General features: G+C 40.2%; 2 protein-coding genes across 2 annotated transcripts in view; both read left to right on the top strand.

Annotated features, from left to right (window-relative positions):
* Positions 1-988: 988 nt before the first annotated feature.
* Positions 989-4,693, top strand: LOC146001138 (uncharacterized). Its single transcript, XM_083138429.1, has 2 exons — positions 989-1,098; positions 2,821-4,693. Exon 2 carries the CDS (start codon positions 2,857-2,859, stop codon positions 4,642-4,644), a length of 1,788 nt encoding a protein of 595 aa, XP_082994555.1. The 5' UTR covers positions 989-1,098; positions 2,821-2,856; the 3' UTR covers positions 4,645-4,693.
* Positions 4,694-20,347: 15,654 nt separating this feature from the next.
* The window catches only part of LOC146001137 (cytochrome P450 4C1-like), a 44,434-nt gene continuing 41,248 nt past the window's right edge, over positions 20,348-23,533 (top strand). Inside the window, exon 1 of the mRNA XM_083138428.1 lies at positions 20,348-20,460. The gene's annotated coding sequence lies outside the window, so the exon portion shown is untranslated. The remainder of the gene's footprint in view (positions 20,461-23,533) is intronic.

The following is a 23,533-nucleotide window of genomic DNA, read 5'->3' as shown; positions in this document are numbered from 1 at the left end:
TTAGTTTATGGGAAGATGTAACTTGTATACGCACCACAACTAGTGTTTACTAACAAAATATGTAATAATTGTCCACAAGTTTGTGTGCGCGAAGTTGTCAATGAAAACTTATAATCGTGCATACATTTACAATTATGATTGATTGATTTGTTTTCTTTTATTTCGCTTTTTGTGCCACTTTTGGCTAATTTGCGAAGATGAGGATGAGGGACCCCTGGCGTCGTAGCGCGACGTGCTAACCACTTCTCCACGGGGGCTGGTTGTACACTTATGGAATGGTGGCCTTGAATACTTGCAAAGTTCCACAATTCCATAATTGTACATTTTTGTATAAAGTAAAGTAAAAAAAGTTAATTGCTCCCCGCCATGGAGGGGGTGTGGAGTGAGGGCCTATCACTTTCTTGATCACGGCCGAAGCTGGTGGTGATGATCAGCACCACCCCCCTGGCCGCCTTGAACCCCTCCCCCCGAGTTTCCTCCAGGTATCCACTTTATATGACGCTGGGAGGGCACAGGAGCCGCTTGAACAGGTGGCAAAAAACCCGATTCTCCGCCGCCAGGATCGAACCCGTGTCTCTCGCATAGTAGCCAGGTATCCCCCGTCATTTATCATTTTCTGAACTTTCACACACATCAATTTTCACTAATTCTCAGTTTTTCTCATTACGGACAAACACAAACATCCATGTCCTACCCACCCAGAACCCCTGGCTTCGTAGCGCGATGCGCTGACCACTCTGCCACGGAGGCCGAGAACGACTGAGCTACCGCGACTCTCGTTGTACATTGTTATATAACGGATAAGACAGAAATGGAGTGTTTATTTTCATATAATGTAATCTTAAAATAAAACCCAGCAAATCCAACTTTTCCTATTCTTCTGTGTCCTCAAACACCGAGTCGTATTTCAATCGTAGACAATAATCATTAACCGAATACACTATATGGTGTAGCAACAATTCAATAATTTATTTATCGTTGCCATGGTGTTGGGATTTAGGCCCCAGGAATCAGGAGGCAGGATGTAGTTGAAGTTCGTCTTTGCAAGCACTCGCTTGCTCTGTCGTTCATAAAATTCCTTGTTAAGATACAAATGAGGTAAGTGGTATATTGCTTCTTACTTGATGATCAAGCATTACACGGTATAATCTCTCTAAAATGGTGGCCAGTGTTAGTTCAGAATTTACGAAGTTTAGCATTGTGCTACTGTGGTTCCCTGTTTGCTTTGTAACTTGAAGGTCATAAAGTCGAATCCACCTGCAGAAACATTATATTTTTAAATTTCACTTTCACATTTGCAAAAATACTATTTTGTTCTTATAGTCTCTTATATGCTACTATTTCTTTTTAAGAACACTTCAGGAAATTCAATATGTTGGCTACAATTGTTTGTAGTTAATATTAGTAATTTATAGTTTAAATGTTTTAAAATATCACATTTTAGAAGAGGAATTGATAACAGTGCGATCTCCGCCGAACGGATTTCTTGATTTTTACAGAAGAAACTTCTTACCGAAATGAGTTTCTGTAGCATTCTGAATGTTCGTGGACGTATTTTCTTCCATCGTGGAATCTATTCGACCGGGAATTCATGTATTTTTGAAGAAAAATATCTCTCCGACGCACAATGACCGTTGCTTCCTCTACGTGAGCTGGATGTTCCGTACGTTTCATGACGTAACCTCCTGTCAGTGTTTCCAACCACGCCGTTGTTTTGGAAGAAGTGAAGGTGATTTTTTTAAAAGCTGTATCGCATTGTTTTACGAACTAAATTTTAACTATGCTTGCCTAACCTAACCTTGCCGGAAATGGTTCGTGGGGCTATCCGTCAATGGTTTTTGGGGCTATACAGGTATTTTTCGGTTACGAAGGTTGGAAACACTGCATACCCACATGTTTCACGACGCGACTCGAGCTGTACCCGCCATATTGTGTGTTACGGAAGCGAAAAAACGAAGAACAATAATTACTGTTAATGTGAAAAATTGAAATTATTTTCGTGAAAAAAGCAAAATGCCACCTTAAAGAATCTTTCGCAATGCAGAATAGATAAGTAAGAATGTTAAAAATGACGAAATAAACGAGTGAGAGGTGTTCGGTGGAGACCGCACTGGTACCACGGATTACACTGCAAAGTAATTGCAAGATCGATTCTAATAATATTCTACAGTCGAAGTAATATATCCGGTTTGAAAGTCTCAATTTTTAAAGAAAATACTCCTATTCCATCGTATCCTGAAAAATATCTCGAGTATTTTATTCACATGATCACTAGAATCCGGTTATAATTAACCTATCTTTTCTGCTCCTCATAAAGTAGGCGATTGCTTGGTTAATTTCTTCAAGGATCTGCATATTACAGCCACGTGTAACAGCCGTACAAGAATGCAACTAAGTGAGGTGGAATAGATTATAAATGAACAAGAACTATCACAAAAAGCATAATATACAGGGTGATTCTTATAGAACCGGCCCGACAAAATGAGCTGTAATATGAAATATACCATACAGCCATACAGATTTAAACGTAAATTATACATGACGTACCTTGGATAGTGTGCCGTTATTGTTGATTGTGATCAGAGCATGTGTTTTCAAGAAGGCAGCCTCCTCGCCGTGACTCGCTGCAGTTTATCCGGTGGTTCCTGGTTTCAACCGAAATGTTGTCCTTTAAAGCTTCTATTGTACGCGGTTTATTTGCATACACCCTGCCCTTAAACGGTTCTAACGCCAACTGAAATATAATTTTCCTGTTGTACCGTAACGTATAAATATAAAAGAATAATGATAAGCTAATGTAGACATTTCTTCTCTAAACAGTAACAATGTCTCAAGCAGTCAACAGCTTAAGCTGCCATGACTTCACTACCGCCATCTCTTCTCAACCTTTGCTACAAGTTTATGGAAAGGGACATCCTGACCCAGTGCCAAAGGATGGACATCAAGGACGCAAACTGCCAAGCCTTGGTGGAAGAGAATCGGGAGTATCTAAGTCAACTACCTTCGCTAATTCGGTCACAGTTGATGGAAAACCTCCTCCGGAAGATAGCAGCGTGCGGTAGAAAGCCAGCGTTCGGCAAGAACTACCCATGCTCCTTGTATGTCGTGGAGGTGCTTTTCGATGTCCCAATGAACGAACTGTCTTTAGAATTCTCTTACTACAAGTCCATGCGCTTCTTGAACCACGTGTTCAACCTCGTGGCCAAGAGAGGGCAGTACTTGGAGGTTCTTGTGCTGAGGACCTGGGAGTGTGTCAAAGAGGCTCAGGTGGACTATCTGGTGGACTGCTCCGTTCTCGAGAGTGCTTTGAGAAGTGCAGAAAAATTGAGCAAACTGGAGTTTCACAACATCTGCACCGACGACATGCTGGGGGTGATCGGAGAGAACTGCAAAGTCCTCAACACTTTGGACGTCCACGGGTCGAGAAAGGTTACGGATAAAGGTATCGGCCAGCTGGTGATAAATGTGAAGACAACGACCGACGTGGATGAAGCTGTGAGGGCGGAAATGGCCTTCAAGTCCATGTGCCACGGATCCAGCAATCTTTGGAATCTAGCCGGAGTCCCGTCCCCTAAAGTCCTCCGCAACTCTCTGCCCACCGTCGAAAAGAAGAAGCGACTGTCGGAAATGTGGTGGAACGTCCCGAACCTGTTCCCCCCTCTGGCGCTGAGGAGAACGGATCCTCTGGAAGACAAGAGGAACATGAAGAAGACTCGATACTTCTACAGGGTGAAAAGCGCCCTGTGCAGCACGTTGAAGGTCGTCGGGCTGTACCTCACAAGCGTCACCTACGTCGGCACCTTGTGCGTGCTTGGAACCATCGACAACCTCGAGTTTGTGGATCACAACTTGACGGACTTCTTCCACCAGATGCTGACCTGTTGGGAGAGAAGTGGCAACAAACGAAAGGGCGTCCCGATGCCGCAGCTGACCCTCAGGAACATCTTCATGGTAGACGCTGCCGATTCAGAGTTGAAAGTCGTCAAAGAAATGTGTTCCGAGTTACGAGAGTTCACATCTTCCAGCACTCGAGCGTCTATCCTGTCCTTGAACTCCTTACCAGCCTTGAACTCCTTGGTGTTTTCCAAGTACTGGGAATCGAGACCCGATTCTGATTCAGCATTCGCCGGGTACTTCACGAGGAAGGGACAGTACTTGGAAAAGCTGAAGGTGCACTGCTCCAACAACAACATCAACTTGTACACCGTGCTCTGCAGTTGTCCCCATCTGAGAGAGATGCAGCTCGACTTTATGAGCATAGCGTGGGAACAGGAAGACCAAAGTTCAACCGACGACGTTCTCGACAATTTGCCACCAACTTTTCTTGAGACTGTAGACCTGAAACGAAACGTGTCTGAAACATGTGTTACCAAACTTCTGGCCAGCTCTTCCCATCTTAGAAGCATATCCGTCGAAAGAATCGTAGGGAATTCCAACAACTACCTCGCACAGCTTTGTGCAATTACCTTGTCGCCGCTTCTAAAGTCATTTTACGTTGCTTCCCCAATTTTCCTCTTCAGAAACGCCGAAATCCTGAAATCGTTCCTTTCTATACATTCCCAGATACGCAGAATTGGAAAGTTTAGCCACGCACTAGAGTCTCTGAACTTAGGTCGGTCAGATCTGGAAATTGTGAACTTCTGACTAATCAGGAAAAGAATTTACATATAAAAATAAACATGTGTAACTTGAATATCTTAAAAATTATTAAGAGAGTTCACATTTTGACTAACTCTTAGTTGTGTCGACGTAGCCGAACCTCATGATGATATGTTGTTGCTCACGCGAGACATCTAGTGAAAGACTTAAGCTACGAGGGATGATGGGGAAAAAAAACACAAAGCCTGTAAATTCCAGTATGTATATACAGTAAAACCTCGTTAATCCGGGGGATAAGTCGATCAGTTTAAGGAAAGTCCGGAATAACTGAAATAACCTAAAAGAACAATAGAAAGTGCATTAAAACTCCGTTTATAGCAACAAAATACATTTATTATGTTGTATTTAAAGGGCACAGGCCTAAATACACTATACAGTACAGTACAAAGTCTGCGGTAAACAGAATTTCATCAGTGGTTGAATGTCTTTTCTTTGGGAAGTTCTCTTGTTGACTTATAGCCAGATTCAAAACCTTGCATTCCGCTTTTTTTCTCCTTTTGCCTGTCCGGATTAAGCAAAGTCCGGCTTATCGGGGTCCATTTTAACGAGGTTTTACTGCATTCAACAAATACAAACGGACTCACGTGTAAGGACACACCATACACTACTTTTCAACATAGTCCTTCTCCGGTCCAGCCATTTATCCCTGAGCTACACGAGGTTCACGATGTCTGCCTCATAGAACTCGGGATCCTGTTGTCGGAGACCAACCATTGCTTTGTGCTTGAAAACATCATCCGAGTGAAACCGGCGTCCTCTGAGATGCTTCTTCAAAGGAGCAAAGATATGGGAATCGCTCGGAGCAAGGTCCCGAATGTATGGTGGATGTAGGAGCACATGCCACCCAAAACCCGAAAGGACGTCACGTGTTTTGTGAGCCGTGTGTGGAGCCGCGTTGTCATGAAGCAGAACAACTCCTGTGGTGAAAAGTCCGGGACTTTTTTTCCGAATTGCTGTTCGTAGGTGCTACAGTGACGCCCGTTGAACCTCGTGTAGCGCTGGGATAAAAGCCTAAACCGGGGAGGGACTATGTTGAGAAGTAGTGTATGAAGTGTCCTTTCACGTGAGTCCGTTTGTATTCGTCTAATAAATACTGGACTTTTCAGGCTTTGTGTTCTTCTTTCCCACCATCCCTCGTACATACTCCTCCCTTCGCACATACATAACGCGCGCACACTGTCATATCTTTTGTGGAGGCTATACGTGTCTTTTTTCTCCATGTATAGGAGAAAGTATAACAAAGTGCACTCACCTACTTTTCAAAAATGAATGCACACAATGCTCTCTAATGTGTTTGTGAAGTGTGCAGGAACTGTATCAATGAACTTAATATTTGAAAGTCATTTTAGATATACAGGGTGTTTCCGGGCTGATGATACAAACTTTCAGGGATGATGGAGAAGGGCACATGTATCAATTTGAGATAAGGACCCCTGGTCCGGAAACGACTTAGTCGAAAGTTATAAGCGAAAATCTGTGTATGAAGATGTAATACTTTTGTTACCTGCACAAGTTTCACAAGCTGCTACATTCACAACAGTTGTTCAAAGTGGCGTCCCCCCGCTTCGCTGCAGGCACGACATCGTCGCACAAAGTTCTGGCGTATCCGTTGGAACAACCCCGGGGTCGTTCGAACAACGTCACAGGCAGCGATAATTCTTGCCAGGAGATCCTCTTCAGTCACGACAGGTGTCTCGTACACAAGACATTTCACATGACCCCACAAAAAGAAATCAAGTGGACAGATTTGGTGACCGAGCTGGCCACGGTACAGCTTGTGAAAGTTGTGCAGGTAATAAAAGTATTACATCTTCATACACCGATTCTCGCTTATAACTTTCGACTAAGTCGTTTCCGGACCAGGGGTCCTTATATCAAATTTATACATGTGCCCTTCTCCATCATCCCTGAAAGTTTGTATCATCAGCCCGGAAACACCCTGTATACGGGGATCAGCATCTTAACTATAACAAAAAAAAAAAGCAAATATGAGTAAATCTCGAAAGTGCAAATTGGCGGGGAGATTGTTTCTGGACCCCCATCCCCACCCACACCGACCCCTACGCTAGTAGCTAGGATTCCCAGATTATTAAGGCCTTGTCCCTGCATGAAGCGGCTCTAGGGCTCACTCCAGGGTTGCCTCTTTGGGGGCAATCCTTTAGCGTAAAGGCGACCGATGTGTCGTGCTGCTCACATTACCTCCAAAATGATTGACATCGAGAATGTGTGGAACCCCACCCCCACATCACCTTAATGTGCCTTCATGGCACGGGGAACTTTGCCTTTTACCTTATGTTCTACAAAGCTCGAGGATGTTGATTATCGCGTGTGGTTTTAACAAATCACTCTCTTTCGAACATTGACTTACAACAGCAAGAAAAAAAGAATTTAGACATGAATACGTGTTAAACTGTTTTCATTTCGAAGCTTCTTGCAAATTCAGCCATTGCAAGGCTGGAAAGAAAAAAAAATGGAACGACTCCTCAGACGACTGAATTAGGAGCGACCTAAAGAAATTTCTGCTTACAAGCACAATACTCAGCAGATTTTTACGTGACTGGTTTCAAATGTCCTTGCATTGCATGCGCGAAAAGTTAGGCATGTTTATTTTATTATGAAACAAACAATGGCATGCTCAAGGAGGAATGGGGGCTACCCCCACATCGAATAATCTTTTCTGAAAGAAAATTCTCATAGTATACTCCTTACCATAAATTGCCCCTTTAGGAAATTTATTTCGCCCCACTGTCTGTCTATGAGACAAGAAAAAAACCGGGTCTCCCAGATTTTAACGTCGTCGCCTTGTAATCAAGGGGTTCCGGGTTCGATACGCACTGTAGGCACGTAGGTCCAGTCTCGATTAGCCTTTCTGTGCATAAAGTGGACTTAAAACAACAATTCAATCAAGAGAAATCCTGTATTGAAAGGGATTCCGAGATACGTCAGGTATATGACATTGGAACATAATAATTTTCTTAAGTACATGAAACAACGAAAGTGACTTAGCGAAGTGCAATTCTGCTATTCGCATGTGCTTTGGAGAAAACATCGACCACTTCTCCAAAAGTTGACATTCCTTCTTCTCAATAGCAAGGAGAGCCGAATTAGACAGCGTGGCATCCTGCATTCTTTTGCGAGGAAGGCTTTTCAAACATTTCAAACATAAAGGGATTCTCCTTTGCAAAATTATCAATAAATTGCTAATGCAGAATACCAATCTAAAATTTAGCGTGGAATTGTCGCTAGTATGTAGGACATGCCGCTCTGAAAATGTTACAAAATCTGTAACTACGATAGCATCTGCTTTGTGTGATTAAATTTCGCGATTTAAGGGAAGGAGACACAACTTAGAAGTTTCAAAGGGTCTAACTTGGAGAAAGTACCCACCGGCCAAATTATTTGTTAAAACTTTATGAACAAGAACTGCATGGACACGCTTTACATTGTGAAACGGATTGGAAACTCATTATTTGCCAACGTCTACAACAGTTATGTGATAAAAAAAAGGCAAAGTCAGTTGTATGTTCAGTTGATGCTCAGATAAGCTAAACACGATTGAACAGCTTGGGTTGGTTGGTTGATATGTGTTTTAAGTTCACTTTATGCACAGCAAGGCTAATCGGGACTGGGCCTACAGTTTAAAGTGGAATTCATAGAACAGCTTGGGGTTCTTGATTATGATTACAAAGCGATATCATTAATAGCAAAGAATATCGGCAAGGTCAAACATTCAGACGTAGACAAGTTTTACGAAGTTGCCTTGTTGACACTTGGCAGAGACAGTGGGATGTGATGACGGGACACAAGCTTCATGCTATTAAGCCCACCATATGTGCATGGCGTTCCTCGTCCCGCCCCTCCCGTCGAGTGAAAGTTGTTCTTACCGAACTCCGTGTTGGACACAGTTGCCTAACTCCAAGTCACTTGCTGCAAGGGCTGCACCCTCCGATGTGTCGTGATTGGGTAAGAATTGACAATATAGAGAAACTCTCCAATTTTGTTAATGTTCGGTATACTAATTAATTTTGGCCTCCTAATCACGAATCTGTTGTAAAAAATCGGGGGTCACGTCTGGAAATTGTATATTTTGATGAAACATTGTTCGTTAGCCCCACAAACCATCCACGGGTAGCCCCACGAACCATTCACACGAGGTTATGTTAGGCCTGTTAGGTTAGGTTCCATTAGCACTCATTTCACCCCTAAATTAATCGAAAAAATAGGGTTCGTACTAGAATTGAACATCATAAATCATTTTCTTGTAAAACAACGGCGTGGTTGGAAACAATGACAGGAGATTACATTTTCGTTTGTAAAACTACGCATATACACCTTATATAAAAAAAATTCAATCGGCTTTTTTTCAAATTTCGAGACGTGACCCCCGGTTTTTTACAACATATTCGTGATTAGGAGGCCAAAATTAGTTAATATACCGAAAATTAACAAATTTGGAGACTTTCTCTATATTGTCAATTCGCTCCCGTGTTTGTAATGCCGTTTTAAGAATTCGGCATATTCTTGTTGAACTTTGCTCTCCTCAGGCAGACTTTTAATCTTCCAAACTGTTTGTCAGTGTTTTTATGAAATGTTTTTAGTTTCTTGAGAAGAGCTGGTCTCTTCCACCGTCTGTGAGGAAGCTTTAATAAAATCTTACTTTTTAATGTGTAGTGTTTCTCTGGTGCAGGTTCCTTTACAATTGATTGATTTCCTTTACTTTACTTCGCTTTTTGTGCTACTTTTGGCTAATTTACGAAGAGGAGTGATGACATGATGAAACTGATGAATGGACACTCGCAAACATCCATGCCCAGGCCGGGATTCAAACCCGGGACCCCTGGCGTCGTAACGCGATGTGCTAGCCGCTCCGCCCCTGGGGCCGGCCTCTTTACCACCTTACACTTTTAGCGTGTTTTCCCGTTTCGCTCAGTACCAAAGAACTTGTTTTATTGGGTCAAGTGATAACACGCCCCAGAAGAGAAGTACCGTTTCGCCCTGAGGGAATTTCTAAAAGATGGTGTGAATGTGAAGGGAAATGTGAAAGTAAAGAGCAAAATAATCACTTGTGGCTTCCAAAGGGGAGCCTTGTCGAATTGTTGAATGCATTAATAACAGAAAAACAGATACATGTACATTAAGAATACACAGTACAAACACAATATCAACAATAGTATTAGCCAGTGAGGTGAATAAAATATGATACGGAATCAACATAATCTATGAATCCAATTTCACCATTTCTCAGTGTTTTTCTAAATCTGGGGTCTCTGTTTCACTCGTCTCCATTTTAGTTTCTATCGCCTTGCTTCATGACCAGCTTCTAGCGCTCTTATGGAAGTCTCATTTTCAGATTGTTCTTGTTTGATTATTTCAATGAAGGTAAATATATTAGGTTAAGTTAGGTTAGGTTAGGTTAGGTTAGGTTAGATGGTGATCTGTTTCAAACCCATGGTTATATAGGTGGGGTGTAAAGAGAAAGGAAACATGACTCTACACGATTGGGAATTTTTACTATCACATTTCCCTCTGAGCGAAACGGTACTTCCGTTCTAGCGCGGGTTATCACTTGGGCCAATAAAACAAGTTCTTCGGTACTGGGCGAAACGGGCATAAATCCACTTTTAGCGTTTCCCACGGTGCTTTTTACACCCCTTGTTTTAACATTTCTAGTAAGAATTTTAGATAAGGTGGCCCGTATACATTGAAGGATGCGAGACAGCCTAAGTGCCGGAGCACCCAAAAAATTTAATTCAATCAATCAATCAAAAACTGAATTTCCCTCATTACAGTTAGGTGTATTGATAGATATAAGTTAAGAAATAAATTCTCCTGCTAGTAAATCATCTTAAGAATTCCCTTGGTCTTGACTCAGACAGAGAACTACAATTTAGCAAGTTTTATGTTCATATTTTATCTCGCTATCGTTAATGCTTCCTACGATACCCTCTTTGATGAAAAGGGCACAAGGAAGCATTCAATTATCAAGTTAATGGTAAGACTTAACGTTCAATGTCAAAATTTCAGGAGTCCTTTTGGGGTTCACTGGCCCTTGAAGGTGAAACGTTTCACAATTTTGAATTGACGTAGCAGCGATTTCATGCGATATCAAGCAACAATAAGGAAAAAAATCAGAAGGATAATTGCTCGTAAAGTTGAGGAATGATTCCACATGATATCTTCTCCCTCGGCGAAACATGAGTCGCGAAACGGTCGTAATCACAGCTGCATGCAATTCTTGTTATGTGAGCTTACGTAAGACTTACAAAACGCACGATTCGACGCACTGTGGGCAGAGTAGCTCTTGTAATTGAGCAATGAATACACGAGAAAGATTGCGTATTGGAATTCACTGGAACTCTTACATGAACACGTACACCCATCCCACACACATACACATATATCAGCTTCTGTTTCATAATCTGATGAAGCAAAATTTGCATCAACATAAATTATATTCCTTTTTACCTTTACAGTCACAGACTATCAAAACCTTCGACATTATTGAACTATAGCGTAATTCCTGGATGTGGTTTTTCTATACGCAACTGCACGACCTTTGTCGAATTTATTTTTCCTTCTCGTCCAGCGATACAACCACAAACATACAATTTTAAAACAAGACATCAAGATACAACGCTTCCGTTTTGCGGAAATGTACATACACACAGACTTTCAAGTTAAAGTACCCAAATAAAAGAGACATTTTCATATTGCCTGTAAATGAGCGTGGAAATGGATATTTTTAATTTGAATGGTAGAATACATATAACATCATGTCTATTTTTAAAATTGACAATATGATTGTCAGACATTTATTACTATTGTTTAAGAATTTTAAGTAAACAAAAATTGGGAAAGAATGGTGTTTCGAAAAGGGGTTCCAAATAAGAGATACATGTATTTTTACATATATTTGTAAACGTAGACAACATTTTTTGATTACTCAACTGAAAAATGAAGAAACACTGCTGACCAAGGCAAAATTTATTATATAAACAATATGCACTATGAACGTAACGTAACAGGGTCTTCTTCAGCCAAAGATTCACAATAAATTGATGGAAGATCCAGCCATCATCTTACATATACACTCCCAGTACAGGGTCATACACAAAACAACATGAAGGTGGCAGTCCTTATCTTAGAACATTTCCTGTCAGGAATTCCTGAGTGTGGAATTTCCAGACAAGTAATTGACACTGCCTGACAGGTGATTGACAGGTACCTGGTGAGAGTCTGTGCCTTATGAATTCCTCCACTTCTGGACATAGACAGATTCCTTATCTCCTGGACTCCTTCCCTCCTCTCTTCTTTCTTCTTTCTTCTTCCTTCTTCTTTCCTCTTTCCATTCTCTCATCCTTTCCACTCTTTCTAACACTCCTATCCATTCTTTGTTAATTCTCAGCCCCCCCATTCCAGTTCATTATTTCTTCTTCTCCTTTTTTCTCTATTTCCTTGTCGTCTTTCCACTTCCTCAATAGTCCTCTCTTCTCCATCCCAATCTTCCTATCATTCACTGTTAAATCATATACACTTTAATAAATTTAAAAACATCTTAAATTTGAAGTGCAATAGTGCAAATTCATATTGCTTATTTAATGTTTTTTCAGGTGAAATTATAGTTTCTTGATAAATATTTTAGTGACAGGTTAACTTATACAATTATTTAGCTGACACCTTCATTTGGTACTTGCGCTGTTTGGAGCAACTAGGACAAATGTCTTTGTGTGCCCAGTGACAACAGTTCGAACACTGAATCCATATCTTCCCCCTGGTGTCCCCTGAAAAATATCCAGTGCAAAATAAACACTCTGCATTGTCATCATTTCCTCCTAAGTCTCTAGAATAATTAATTAATTCTTCATCGCTGGAATGGCTGTTTAAATTAATACATTTAACATCAGGAGGAAATTATCAATTAAATTTAAATAATAATAATAAATTACTGACAAAAATTATATTTCATAATTTTACTCACTTTAAAAGTGTATTTCAGGGAGCTGAAACCTGAAGCTATAAGAAGGAAGGAAGAACTAATATTATCAGTGGCGGCGATTGGGTTCCAAAACCGGAGGGGGGGGGGCAAGGTGTCAAAACTGGAGTGGGGGGAAGACAGTATATTTCCCTTTCTAGATAACATTTAGAATAATGCAGGGGCAAAAGTGTGAGTGTTTCTTCATCAAATCATCACTCACCTTCATCTTCGCGGAAGAGTGACAGAAAAGTCAAGTAAAATAAACCAAATAAAGAAAATATTATAATACAGGTAAAGTTCAACGTTAGAAAGGAGTAACGAGTACGATTCGAACCCCATACAATTTTATTTTCTTTTTCCCACAACTGTTGTTTACGTCCGGGTTTCCATAGAGATTGCGGCTTCTCTGATGGCAATAGAAGAATGATATATGATGACACAAAGGGTTGACGTGCATAGCTTCCTCAATCCATCAGACCTGTCAGGCCTTGATCTCGGATTTTAAAAATAATGAATACTGAATCACTCGCAAAACATATCGATTTGGAGACATAACAATGCTACCACATGAAATACACACGGAATTTTTAGACATTGTTACCAGTGGTGGATCCAGAAGTTACAGTTTGGAGGGCGAATTCAGTCAGGTACCTTAGTTCATCCAGAATAAATTCTAATCTACACTTGTACTGTTTCATGTAAACAATATATCATACTGTAAATAGGAACCAAGCTGTCTTCCATGTTTTAGAGACTATTAGGAATAACATTTTCTGTTGAATGAAATATTGTTAGCTTTAACATTGTTGTGCAAACATAGAGTCCAGGGCTGGAATAGATGCTTATTGTTGTTGTATTGTTGTTATCATAATTCTTCCCATTGTCACGGTAAACTGAACGATAAGACGAGGAGAAACGTAAATAAACAAAGATACAAAAAGCTATTCTCTCAAGGGGTCTCGGGTTTGATTCCATTTTCAGGCATATCGGTTCAAAATTTAAACTGTAGGCCCAATTTCGATCGGTCTATCATGTTCATTATGTGGACTTTAATAAAACCCTTTAAAAATAAATGTTCTCTAGGCTGTTAAACTTGGTTATAAAGACAGAATATTAGTTTCCAAAAGTCTTAGGCAGAATAATCTTAAATAGATTGAAGGATGTTGTAGAATCAAGATTGAGGAAAGAACAAGCTGGTTTCCGCAGACAACGTAGTTGTGTCGATTTAATAAATACTCTAAGAATAATTCTGGAACAAAACAATGACTGGCAAGCCACCTTATATCTTACATTCATTGATTTTGAAAAGGCTTTTGACTCACTAAATAGAAGAGTCATGTGGCAGACACTAGCAGACTATGGTATTCCCACGAAGATATTAAACCTAATGAAAGATATGTACAGTAGGATCCATGAGTATTACCGTGCAAATTGTCCATGGCTATTTTCATTAATTTTTCTCTTAGATCCTGTGTGTTCTTAAGCGATGGATTTTTATGTATGCTGGTGCAGAAGTTGTCAACAGCTTGTTTTGAATTTTCTTTTAATTCTTGAAGCTCTTATCAGGTCAAATAAAGTGCACGAACATGGTGATGGACAATTTGCACGATAATACTCATGGATCCCACTGTACGAAGGTTTCAGGTGCAAAATCCTACATGAAGGACAGCTTACAGAATACATAGATGTTACAAATGGAGTGAGACAGGGCTGCATTCTATCTACGACAATATTTCTGCTAGTACTATATGCAGTTATGAAGAAAACGATGGGTTGCAGGAAAAGAGGAACACAATGGGGACTCAAAGGTAGACTAGAAGATCTAGATTTTGCGGATGACATCTGCTTATTATCTCAAAGACTTAGCGACATGAAGGAGAAACTAAAAAGGCTACAGGAGGAAGCAAAGATAGCAGGACTCACTATTAATGTGAACAAGACTAAAGAAATGAGAGTCAATGCAAGGGGAAAAGAAAATTGAATGTTTGTCATGAGCTGGTTGAACAAAAGTAGAGTCATTTACATACTTAGGAAGTGTCCATAACAAAACAAGGAGGTTCAGATGAAGACACAAAATAGAATCAAGAAAGCCAATGTGGCATTTATACAACTGTATCCCATTTGGAAAACCTGCAATGTTTCTAAAAAGACAAAAATAAGGATTTTCAATACAGATGTAAAATCAGTTTTACTGCATGCTTGCGAAACATGGAAAACCACACAAGCTAACACGAAAAGGATACAAACCTTTATTAATCGCTGTCTCAGGCGTATCCTCAATATAAAATGGCCAGAAATAATATCAAATGAAGAATTATGGAGAGAAACTAAACAACAGCCAATTGCAACCCGAATAAAAAGAAGAAAATGTAGTTGGTTAGGACACACCTTACGATAGCCAACTGGAGCAATAGAGAAAGCAGCCTTAGACTGGAACCCCCAAGGAGCCCGGAAAATAGGACGTCCGAAGAAGAGAACAGTAGAAGAAGAAGCAGCCGAGAAAGGAAAAACATGGAGAGAAGTCAAGGAGTTGGCACGTCACAGAGGCAAATGGAGGCGTTTCAGTGAAGCCCTATGCTCCTGATGGAGCAAAAGGAATTAAGTCAGTAAGTCATGATAATACTATATACAAAAGGGTGTCAGTTGGGAGGGGGTATCGCACCTATCGCCCCCCCCCCCCCCAGGGATACATAGCGGATGTTACGAACATTCTGTTTTCCGTAGACATCACTACAGATAAGCGTACAGTTATCTATGGTTTTACTAACATGAGTTTTCCTACGTGTTAATACTAGAAAGCAAATGAAAACTATGAAATGGGAGAAATTAAAAGAAAACTTTATTTAGGTAATGCATATTACTGGGGCCCGTATAATTATGCACTTAAAATATCTAAAATATGCATGCAAATACGCACTAGAAAGGTACAATATGCACAAATCAATATGCACTTCAGAAAAAAACACTTTACATTTTTTAAATTATTTCTTCAGTTAGCACAAAAACCATTAACAGATATTTTTTTCATTTTTCAGTTCTTACGATTTAGCATGTAATAAATGTAAAAGTTGGCGTTCCTAATTTTTGTTTACACTGCTGTTTTATGAGTGGAAGAAAAATTGCATTCTTTACAGAACATAATTGCACTTGATTACAACACGATAGGCTATGTCAGACTTCCAACCTTGAAATTTCTTCTGTTTTTGACAAAAATATTTTTATACTCAGAAAAAATCTCTCTCTACTTCACAAGATATAATTTGCAACGTCCTTCAGTTGGACACCAGTCGTCACGAAGTTAGTCTGCTGCATCTTTTGTCGGGAACATGAGACTCTAACCCTCTAGGGCTTGATGGGTTTAAAACACTAATATCTTAAATTATACGCTGTTGTAGGTTCACGCATGCAATTCCATTTATGTACATACGGGTATAAAAGTTTACAAACCTTGTGTTGCTTCAGGCTCAACTCTTAAAGCCAGAAAAGATGAAAACAGTAATTCTCATAACGTTTCCAAAACACTAACCTGTAAAGCAGAAGAGCATTCAAAACTAACGTTGTGCAATTCACTCACATATCGCGAAAGTTTAATTACATCATTAGTTCCTTACTTTCAATTTATCGGCAAGAAGAGAACCTGAAAACCGAAAACTATTCTTGAATTGTCGCCGTTACCAAGTTCTTGTTGATTCCTGCCACCCGTCGTTATAGGTCTTTTCCACTCTTACGGCGGCCGGTCCTAGTTCTGGAAAGGGAATTGGGGAGCGGAGATTACGCCGCATACCAACCAGACAACAGCGGTGCCGCCGAGAGTCACGACGGCGACGGGAGGAACTACTACTTGAACCTAGTTCTACTGGCTGCTGCGTTTCTTATCGTGCTGGATTGATCGCTTCCCCGCTCCCCACTTCCCTTGCCAGCATTAGGATCGGCCGCCGTAACAGTAGAAAAGATCTTTAGTTGAAAATATTCAGGCGGGTTCATTCACTTCCTTTGCCGAGATGGAAAAGTGACGTCAACACTAACGGATTATGACGCATTTCAAAACATACGTACAAATTCCCACAACTTTACCAGTCTAACTATAGTTGAAGACTAAAATTGGTAAACGCTGTAAGTGCCACAAGAATCCAAACACAGTTTTCCACGTTAAACTGTGAAATGTGCCATGCTTTATAATGTGGTAAACGTGAAATGTGGCTGGTAGCCCTCTAAGTAGTTCAAAGGGCGTGTAAAGAGGTCACTAGTGTGCACGTTCTTACGGGCTGATGTGCGGAACGAGGCGATTTCCCAACACTTTCTCTTTTGGCACTTACAACGTTTACCACTTTTAGTCCTGAGTTGTCTGTGATATTCTGAACATTATTTGAAATAACACACATTTTAATATCTTGACATTTTACAAATTTAAAACCTTAAACACAAACACTGTGGTTCGTTGCAAATTGGACAATTTTAAGGCAGCAGTACCTATCTGATATTTCAAATTCTAGATCATCTATTGTCTCTACATTGCATTGTTGTCATTTCTCTCTCAAAGAAAGTAGTTGTTGAATATTGCCGCGAGGACGACGAAAGAAGTCTTATCTCCTTGTTTTGCAAAGAAAGTTAAGAATGAACAGCAAGAAATAAGAAGTTCTTTTATTAATAAGACAATACGCTCAACGCACAGACGTAAAGTACATTTTTAGTCGTGGTTGTAGGCTCCAAAATATGCAAGAAATTTATATGATCCATATATGCATTTGCTTATGCAAAATACATTAATAAAAGAATGCTTAAAATATACATTTGCACATGCAATATGCAAAATGCATAAATATCCGTGCCCTTCACACTACTCTCTTCTTCACGAACCGTTTAATATCAATGGATCTAAAGTCTGATAGTTTCCGAAATAATAAACGTGGCTTCTTACGCTAAAAGGGGAATACGAATTAATTGTGTCTGAAAATGAAATACAGTAAAACCTCGTTAATCCGGACTAATGGGGGGATAAGTTGACCGGTTTAACGAAAGTCCGGATTAACTGAAATAACCTAAAAGAACAGTAGAAAGTGCATTAAAACTTCGTTTATAGCAACAAAACACGTTTATTATGGTGTATTTAAAGGGCATAGGCCTAAATACACTATAGAGAGTAGTGTGAAGGGCACGGATACAGTACAGTAAAATGCAAAGCAATAGGACAATGATGATGTGTCCCACAGACTTAAAACCTTGCATTCTGCTTTTTTTTAGCCTTTTTCCTGTCCGGATTAAGCAAAGTCCGGCTTATCGGAGTCCGGATTAACGAGGGTTTACTGTAGTTAAAAAACACTTAAGAACTAAAAAGGGTGAAGAAGCAGAGAGTGCTTTATATTAGCTCCGTGGGCCACGTGTTACGGATGGTAGAGGAAAGAACTAACATTCAACAGAGGAGGTTCAGTCGCCAGAGCCTCCATAACATGCATTGCTGTGGAGGTGTTGATATTTGAGTGTCCTTATTAAAATGTCATGTCTGATATCCTACTTAACATTCCACATTGAAGCTGGATTTATTCCGTAGCCACTGAGGGAAAGGATTCCTTCACATTTGAGAAGTCTCGCATCTCGAAGGTCATTCGCAATGCACCCAATGCTTGAGTATAAGGAGAGGCATATGTAGGGCCCTATTAGCAAATGTTTTTGGCTTTTTGAGAAAAAAGGGCCTCTTATACAGTTTCGGAGGTAGTTTTTAGACCATCCTTACCCTTTCTAATGCATTGTTATTGTCCTGTGCAGGTCATCTTACAACTTACAGTTTTAACCATTCTCAACGGGATATGGTGGAGTGGTTAGCACATCGCACTACGACGACAGGGGGCACGGGTTTGAATCCCGGCTGGGCCTGGATGTTGGTGAGTGTCCATTCATCAATTTCAACATATCATCGCTCATCCCCATCTTCGCAAATTAGCCAAAAGTGGCACAAAAGGCAAAGTAAAATAAAGCAAGTCAATCAAATCAACGGGTTATGGTGCCTTGAAATGCATATATTTAGCCTTGACAAAACTAATTTGGACTTTATATTTATTCTATTTGTATATTTCGCGTCGCTTTTTAGCCACTTTTGGCTGATCGCTGCGATGAGGATGAGTCATCATGAGATAAAATTGATGATGGGACACTCAGAAAGAACAGTCATGATCAGGCGGGGATTCGAACTCGGAATCCCTGGCGTCGTAGCGAGGATTTTATATTGAGAAGTAGATAGGCAAGTAGGCCCCGCGACAGGTTAAGTTTGCGGCAGGTTTTATGTATTAATCCGCTTGAGAACGGAACTCAGCATCTCCCGTGCCAGTCTTGCCTCAACCGCCGAGCTGTTCCTGTCGCATTTATTTATTTATTTATTTATTTACAATAATGAATTCAACAGGCTGGCGCCCAGTTAGAGAGTTCAGAGATACAGGTTTTGATACATGCTTCAGTGACCGTTGTTTGATATTGTTTTCATTACACAGTTTTTAAATTGTATATATGGCATAGAAAACAAATCAATATTTTTGTTACGCTTTTCTAAGGCATTGTAGAGAATACTCATTCTCCAGATAGGGGATTTCTTGACAATGTTTGTTCGCGCTCTATTCACAAAAAAGGTTTGATGATTGGGTCGCGTCTTATTGTTAGGAACGCGTAATTTAAATTGTGAGATCCAATGAGGAGAGCGAAGTTTTCCATTATATATTTTCCAGAGCAGCAGCAGGTCGCGCACTGTCCTTCGATCGTCAAGCCTGTGCATTCAGAGCTCCTCTGTTACATTACTGTACGAATCAAATTTGGGATAAGTACCTTCAAGTTTATACTTCATATAACGTAACATTTTTGATTGTACTCGCTCTATTTTTGTAGTCTGTACTATACTGTCAGTGTTCCATACAACAGACCCGAATTCAAGTTTTGAACGCACTAATGAGTAATATAATACCTTAAGTGTTTGGGTGTCTCGAAAGTCTCTGCCCATTCTAATAATGAACCCGGTAAGTTTGTAAGCGTTGCCTATTACTTTGTTAATATGGTGAGTGAAAGTTAGCTTAGAGTCAAAATATATTCCTAGGTCCTTTGCTGTTTCAGATTTTTTTACATTGGTATTATTAAGTTTATATTGGAAATTTAAGATCGTTCTTTGTTTAGAATAAGTAACGGAATAGCATTTTGCTGCATTAAGAGAAAGACCGTTGCGCAAGCACCACGCACTCAACCTATTTATGTCTTGTAGACACACACAGTCTTCAATATTTTTTATTCTTTGAAAGAATTTCAGGTCGTCTGCAAATAACAGTTTTCTAGAATTAATCAAATGTTCTGGTAAGTCGTGGTAAGTGAGAAAATCGCCAGTATTGCAGCGGAACTATATTCACGTTTTGCGAAAAGTTGCTGCAAAGTTAACCTGTCGCGGGGCTTAGAAAACCTCGTCTCGGGACAATTCCCGTCACAGTGTAATGCAACACCATAACAACGTGATAAAGTAAATAGAGCAGCCGTCTTGTGGAATCTCCTAAATTTCTTTATGCTATTATGTAACTGACCTTTCGTCGCCTTTCTTCATACTCAGCATGGAAGTTGCTGGGACGGCACAAAACTTCAGTGTTGCAAGTTCATGTTGAAGAATTGGGATCATTTGTTCCCGAAAGGAATCCTACGCCACGCATACTTTGGAAGTGCTGGCTCCTGCACAATTGAAGAAAGAGAGGAGAAACGAGCAGAACAGCTGCAGCTTGGCGGAAAGAGTTGGTTTCTAGTGAGTGTGCAGCGAGACACGCGTTCTACTAAACAGGAAGTGAGTGACCAGTGAGCCTGCTGTACGGGTGAGTTGCAATTGATTAATGGGGCATTCAATGGGTGGTAGACATGGACTACACTTCTGATAATAAAGTAACGGTAAAATTTTCGTATCCGTAAAACGTATATCTTCAATTTTACAGGAGAAAGTAAGTACCGAAATGAGTTTCTGTATACTTTACGAAGGTGTCGGAAGTGTTTTTTCCCCTCGCTTAATATATTTTGCCGGTAAATCATGTATTTTTGAACATTAATGTTTCTCCGATGCACGAAAGCTGTTGCCTCTATGTCCTTCCACTACGTGAATCAAATGTTGCGTGCGTTCGATGATATAACCCCCGGTCAGTGTTTCCAACCACACCGTTATTTTCCAAGAACATGACAATTTTGAAGATGACAATTTTAACTATGTTTGCCTAACCGAACCGAACCTAACCTAACCTTGCCGTGCATGGTTCGTGGGGCTATTTATGAATGGTTCGTAAGGCTATCCTTGAATGGTTCGTGGGGCTATCCGTTCATGGTTCGTGGGGCTATCCGTTCATGGTTCGTGGGACTATTTATGAATGGTTCGTGGAACTATTCGTGAATGGTTCGTGGGGCTATTTATGAATGGTTCGTGGGGCTATCTGTGCATGGTTCGTGTGGTTTTCGAACCTGGAAAACAATACAAAATCAGCAACACGAAAGTAGGTATTTTTCGGCGAAGAAGGTTGCAACACTGCATAACCACTGATCATGGACAACGCTAGTCAAGATTTCTCCGCCATATTGCGTGTAACGCAAGCGAAAACGAACAAACAAGAATTACTCGATATGTCGAAAATTGAGATTATTTGCGTGAAAAAAACGAAATGGCACCTTCAAGAATCCTTAGGAATGCAGAATACGTAAGTACCAATGTGTAAAAGAAGAAAATAAAGGAATTTCAGGCGTTTGGCGGTTACTGAAATTTTACCAAATTGACTATTCTACTGATATTAAGGCGAGGAGGGACAATTACGCACTAGTTGTGCATTTATTTCAATATTGTCGGATTGGGCACTGCTATTTAAAAAAGGGTTTAGTCTGCGAGAGAGTATGAATTTCTCTCCATGTTGCAAGTGGAAACTGTTTTTCAAGTTGATTAGTAAGCTAGACACGATGTTTGAAAAATATGATTAATAAGTATTTACAGAATCCCATGTATTCTTTATGGGATATCGACTTCTACTTCAAGTTACGGCTAATCAAATGGGAGTTTCGACTTTTCCTTCTACTATGACAAAGTTCAACGTGTCCTTTTTACGTCCATGTACTTTTCTACGTCATTGGATGTTTATTATTCCCGAGAGAACGAATAAAAAAAATGGTCCCATAAACCTAATGCATTTGTCCTTGCCTCAAACGGTCATCCTCGCAGTGTTGCCAAACCTGATGTGCATAAAAGAGTTACATTTCACCATTAATAGAACTAAAGATGACTTTCAATGAGCTAGATTAACGAAGGCCTCCTAAGGTAATTTTAGGTGTCAGAGGGGTGGGGGCGCTGTTATTACCGTTACTTTTAAAGTGATGGCAATTTTTTCTTAGTTTTCACCGCCTAGATTTAGCGGCATCACCCATCTCAATAATCCAATGATGTTCATATGAAATCGAAAATAAAGGGTTCCCGGATAATAATATTGTCATCTTCACCTTAGCCACAGCGCTATATATAAGAATACCAGGGGAGGAAAGTGGGGGTTGGTTCATGCAGCCTATATATCAATATCACGTCACGTGCAAAATGTATACTCATGGCAAAGATTGGACTTTATGGCCCGGAGCCAGTGGTGACATCATGGTGGGGCAGAGGGCGGGTGCCACAGTTCCCAGTCAAACGAGTGCACGAAAGAGCCAGATCTGGTTCCAAAAGAGCGAAGTTGGCAACAGTGATCGGCTGCTGCCCCAGCGAGAAAGACCTAGGGGAAATTGTCCCTCCTCGCCTTAAGCAACATTTTTCTTGCAGTTTCTGTGCAATGAAATATGAAACTTAACACTGTTGATTAAACATAATTACCCTTAAAAACTACTTTCCCAGATTTATAGATATAAGTGAACAATTTTGTGTCACGGGGGGGGGGGCAGACGATACACTGCCTCTTCACTTAATAAGAAATTATCTTAATTTCTGTGACTTGTCAAAATGATGAAAAATGAATTATTTAAGACAAAGAGAGAAGATAATTGACCTTTGAATATTCTAGTGGAGTTGAGGGGGAAATTTAACAGTTAAAGCAGAAATTAATTATTTTTTGGTGCCACGGGTAGGACACAATTCAAAACACAACTAAATCAAAAGGTAAAAAACGAAAAATATACCTTCTGAACTTGATTATGTAAAATACTTAAATTTTTATCCAAAAGACAATTTTTGATTGTTCACTCACAAGATTTTTTTAAAATTTTTATTTGCTTTATTTTACTTCGCTTTTGTGCCACTTTTGGCTAATTTTCGAAGATGAGATGAGTGATGACATGATGTAATTGATAAATGGACACTCACAAACATCCACACCAGGCCGGGATTCGAACCCGGGACCCCTTGTTCACTCACAAGATAGGATAAAGTTACAGCATTGCACTTATTTTTAAAATTTTGAGATTCAGGGGCACTTTCAAATGGAATGCCCCATATTTATTATTATTAATAATAATAATAATGTACTTTCAAACTGTGATATATATTTATGGTGATCAGAAGTGATGGCATAGGTCCTCCTCGTCGGCTTAGTGGTTACGCGTCGCCCTTGAATCAAGGAGTTCGACATCCAGCGGAGGCATGTAGTGATTCGGATCCCACTTGAAACTGTACCAACAGTGTAGGGCGTGAGATGACGTCAGCGGTACACTCTCACTGAAGCTTCAAATGCGTAACAGTATAACGGGAAGAAGTTACGCTTTTGGTTACATATCCTCTGTCTCGGTTATCTATGAAGCAAATGAACCAAAACAAGTCTCTGCGCAAGTAGTGATGTGAGACGGCTCCACCAATGAACACGCGAGGGGGAACAGTATTGAGTGAAGGGGGAAAGCGACTTCAGCTACCAGCCATCACAGCAGAGTGCACTGCTTCGC

The sequence above is a fragment of the Lepisma saccharinum genome, chromosome 17 (genome assembly GCF_977018435.1).
Source record: "Lepisma saccharinum chromosome 17, izLepSacc3.1, whole genome shotgun sequence".
NCBI classification, from domain to species: domain Eukaryota; kingdom Metazoa; phylum Arthropoda; class Insecta; order Zygentoma; family Lepismatidae; genus Lepisma; species Lepisma saccharinum.
The sequence above is the reverse complement of the archived record's forward strand: the minus strand, read 5'-3'. Positions and strand labels throughout refer to the sequence as shown.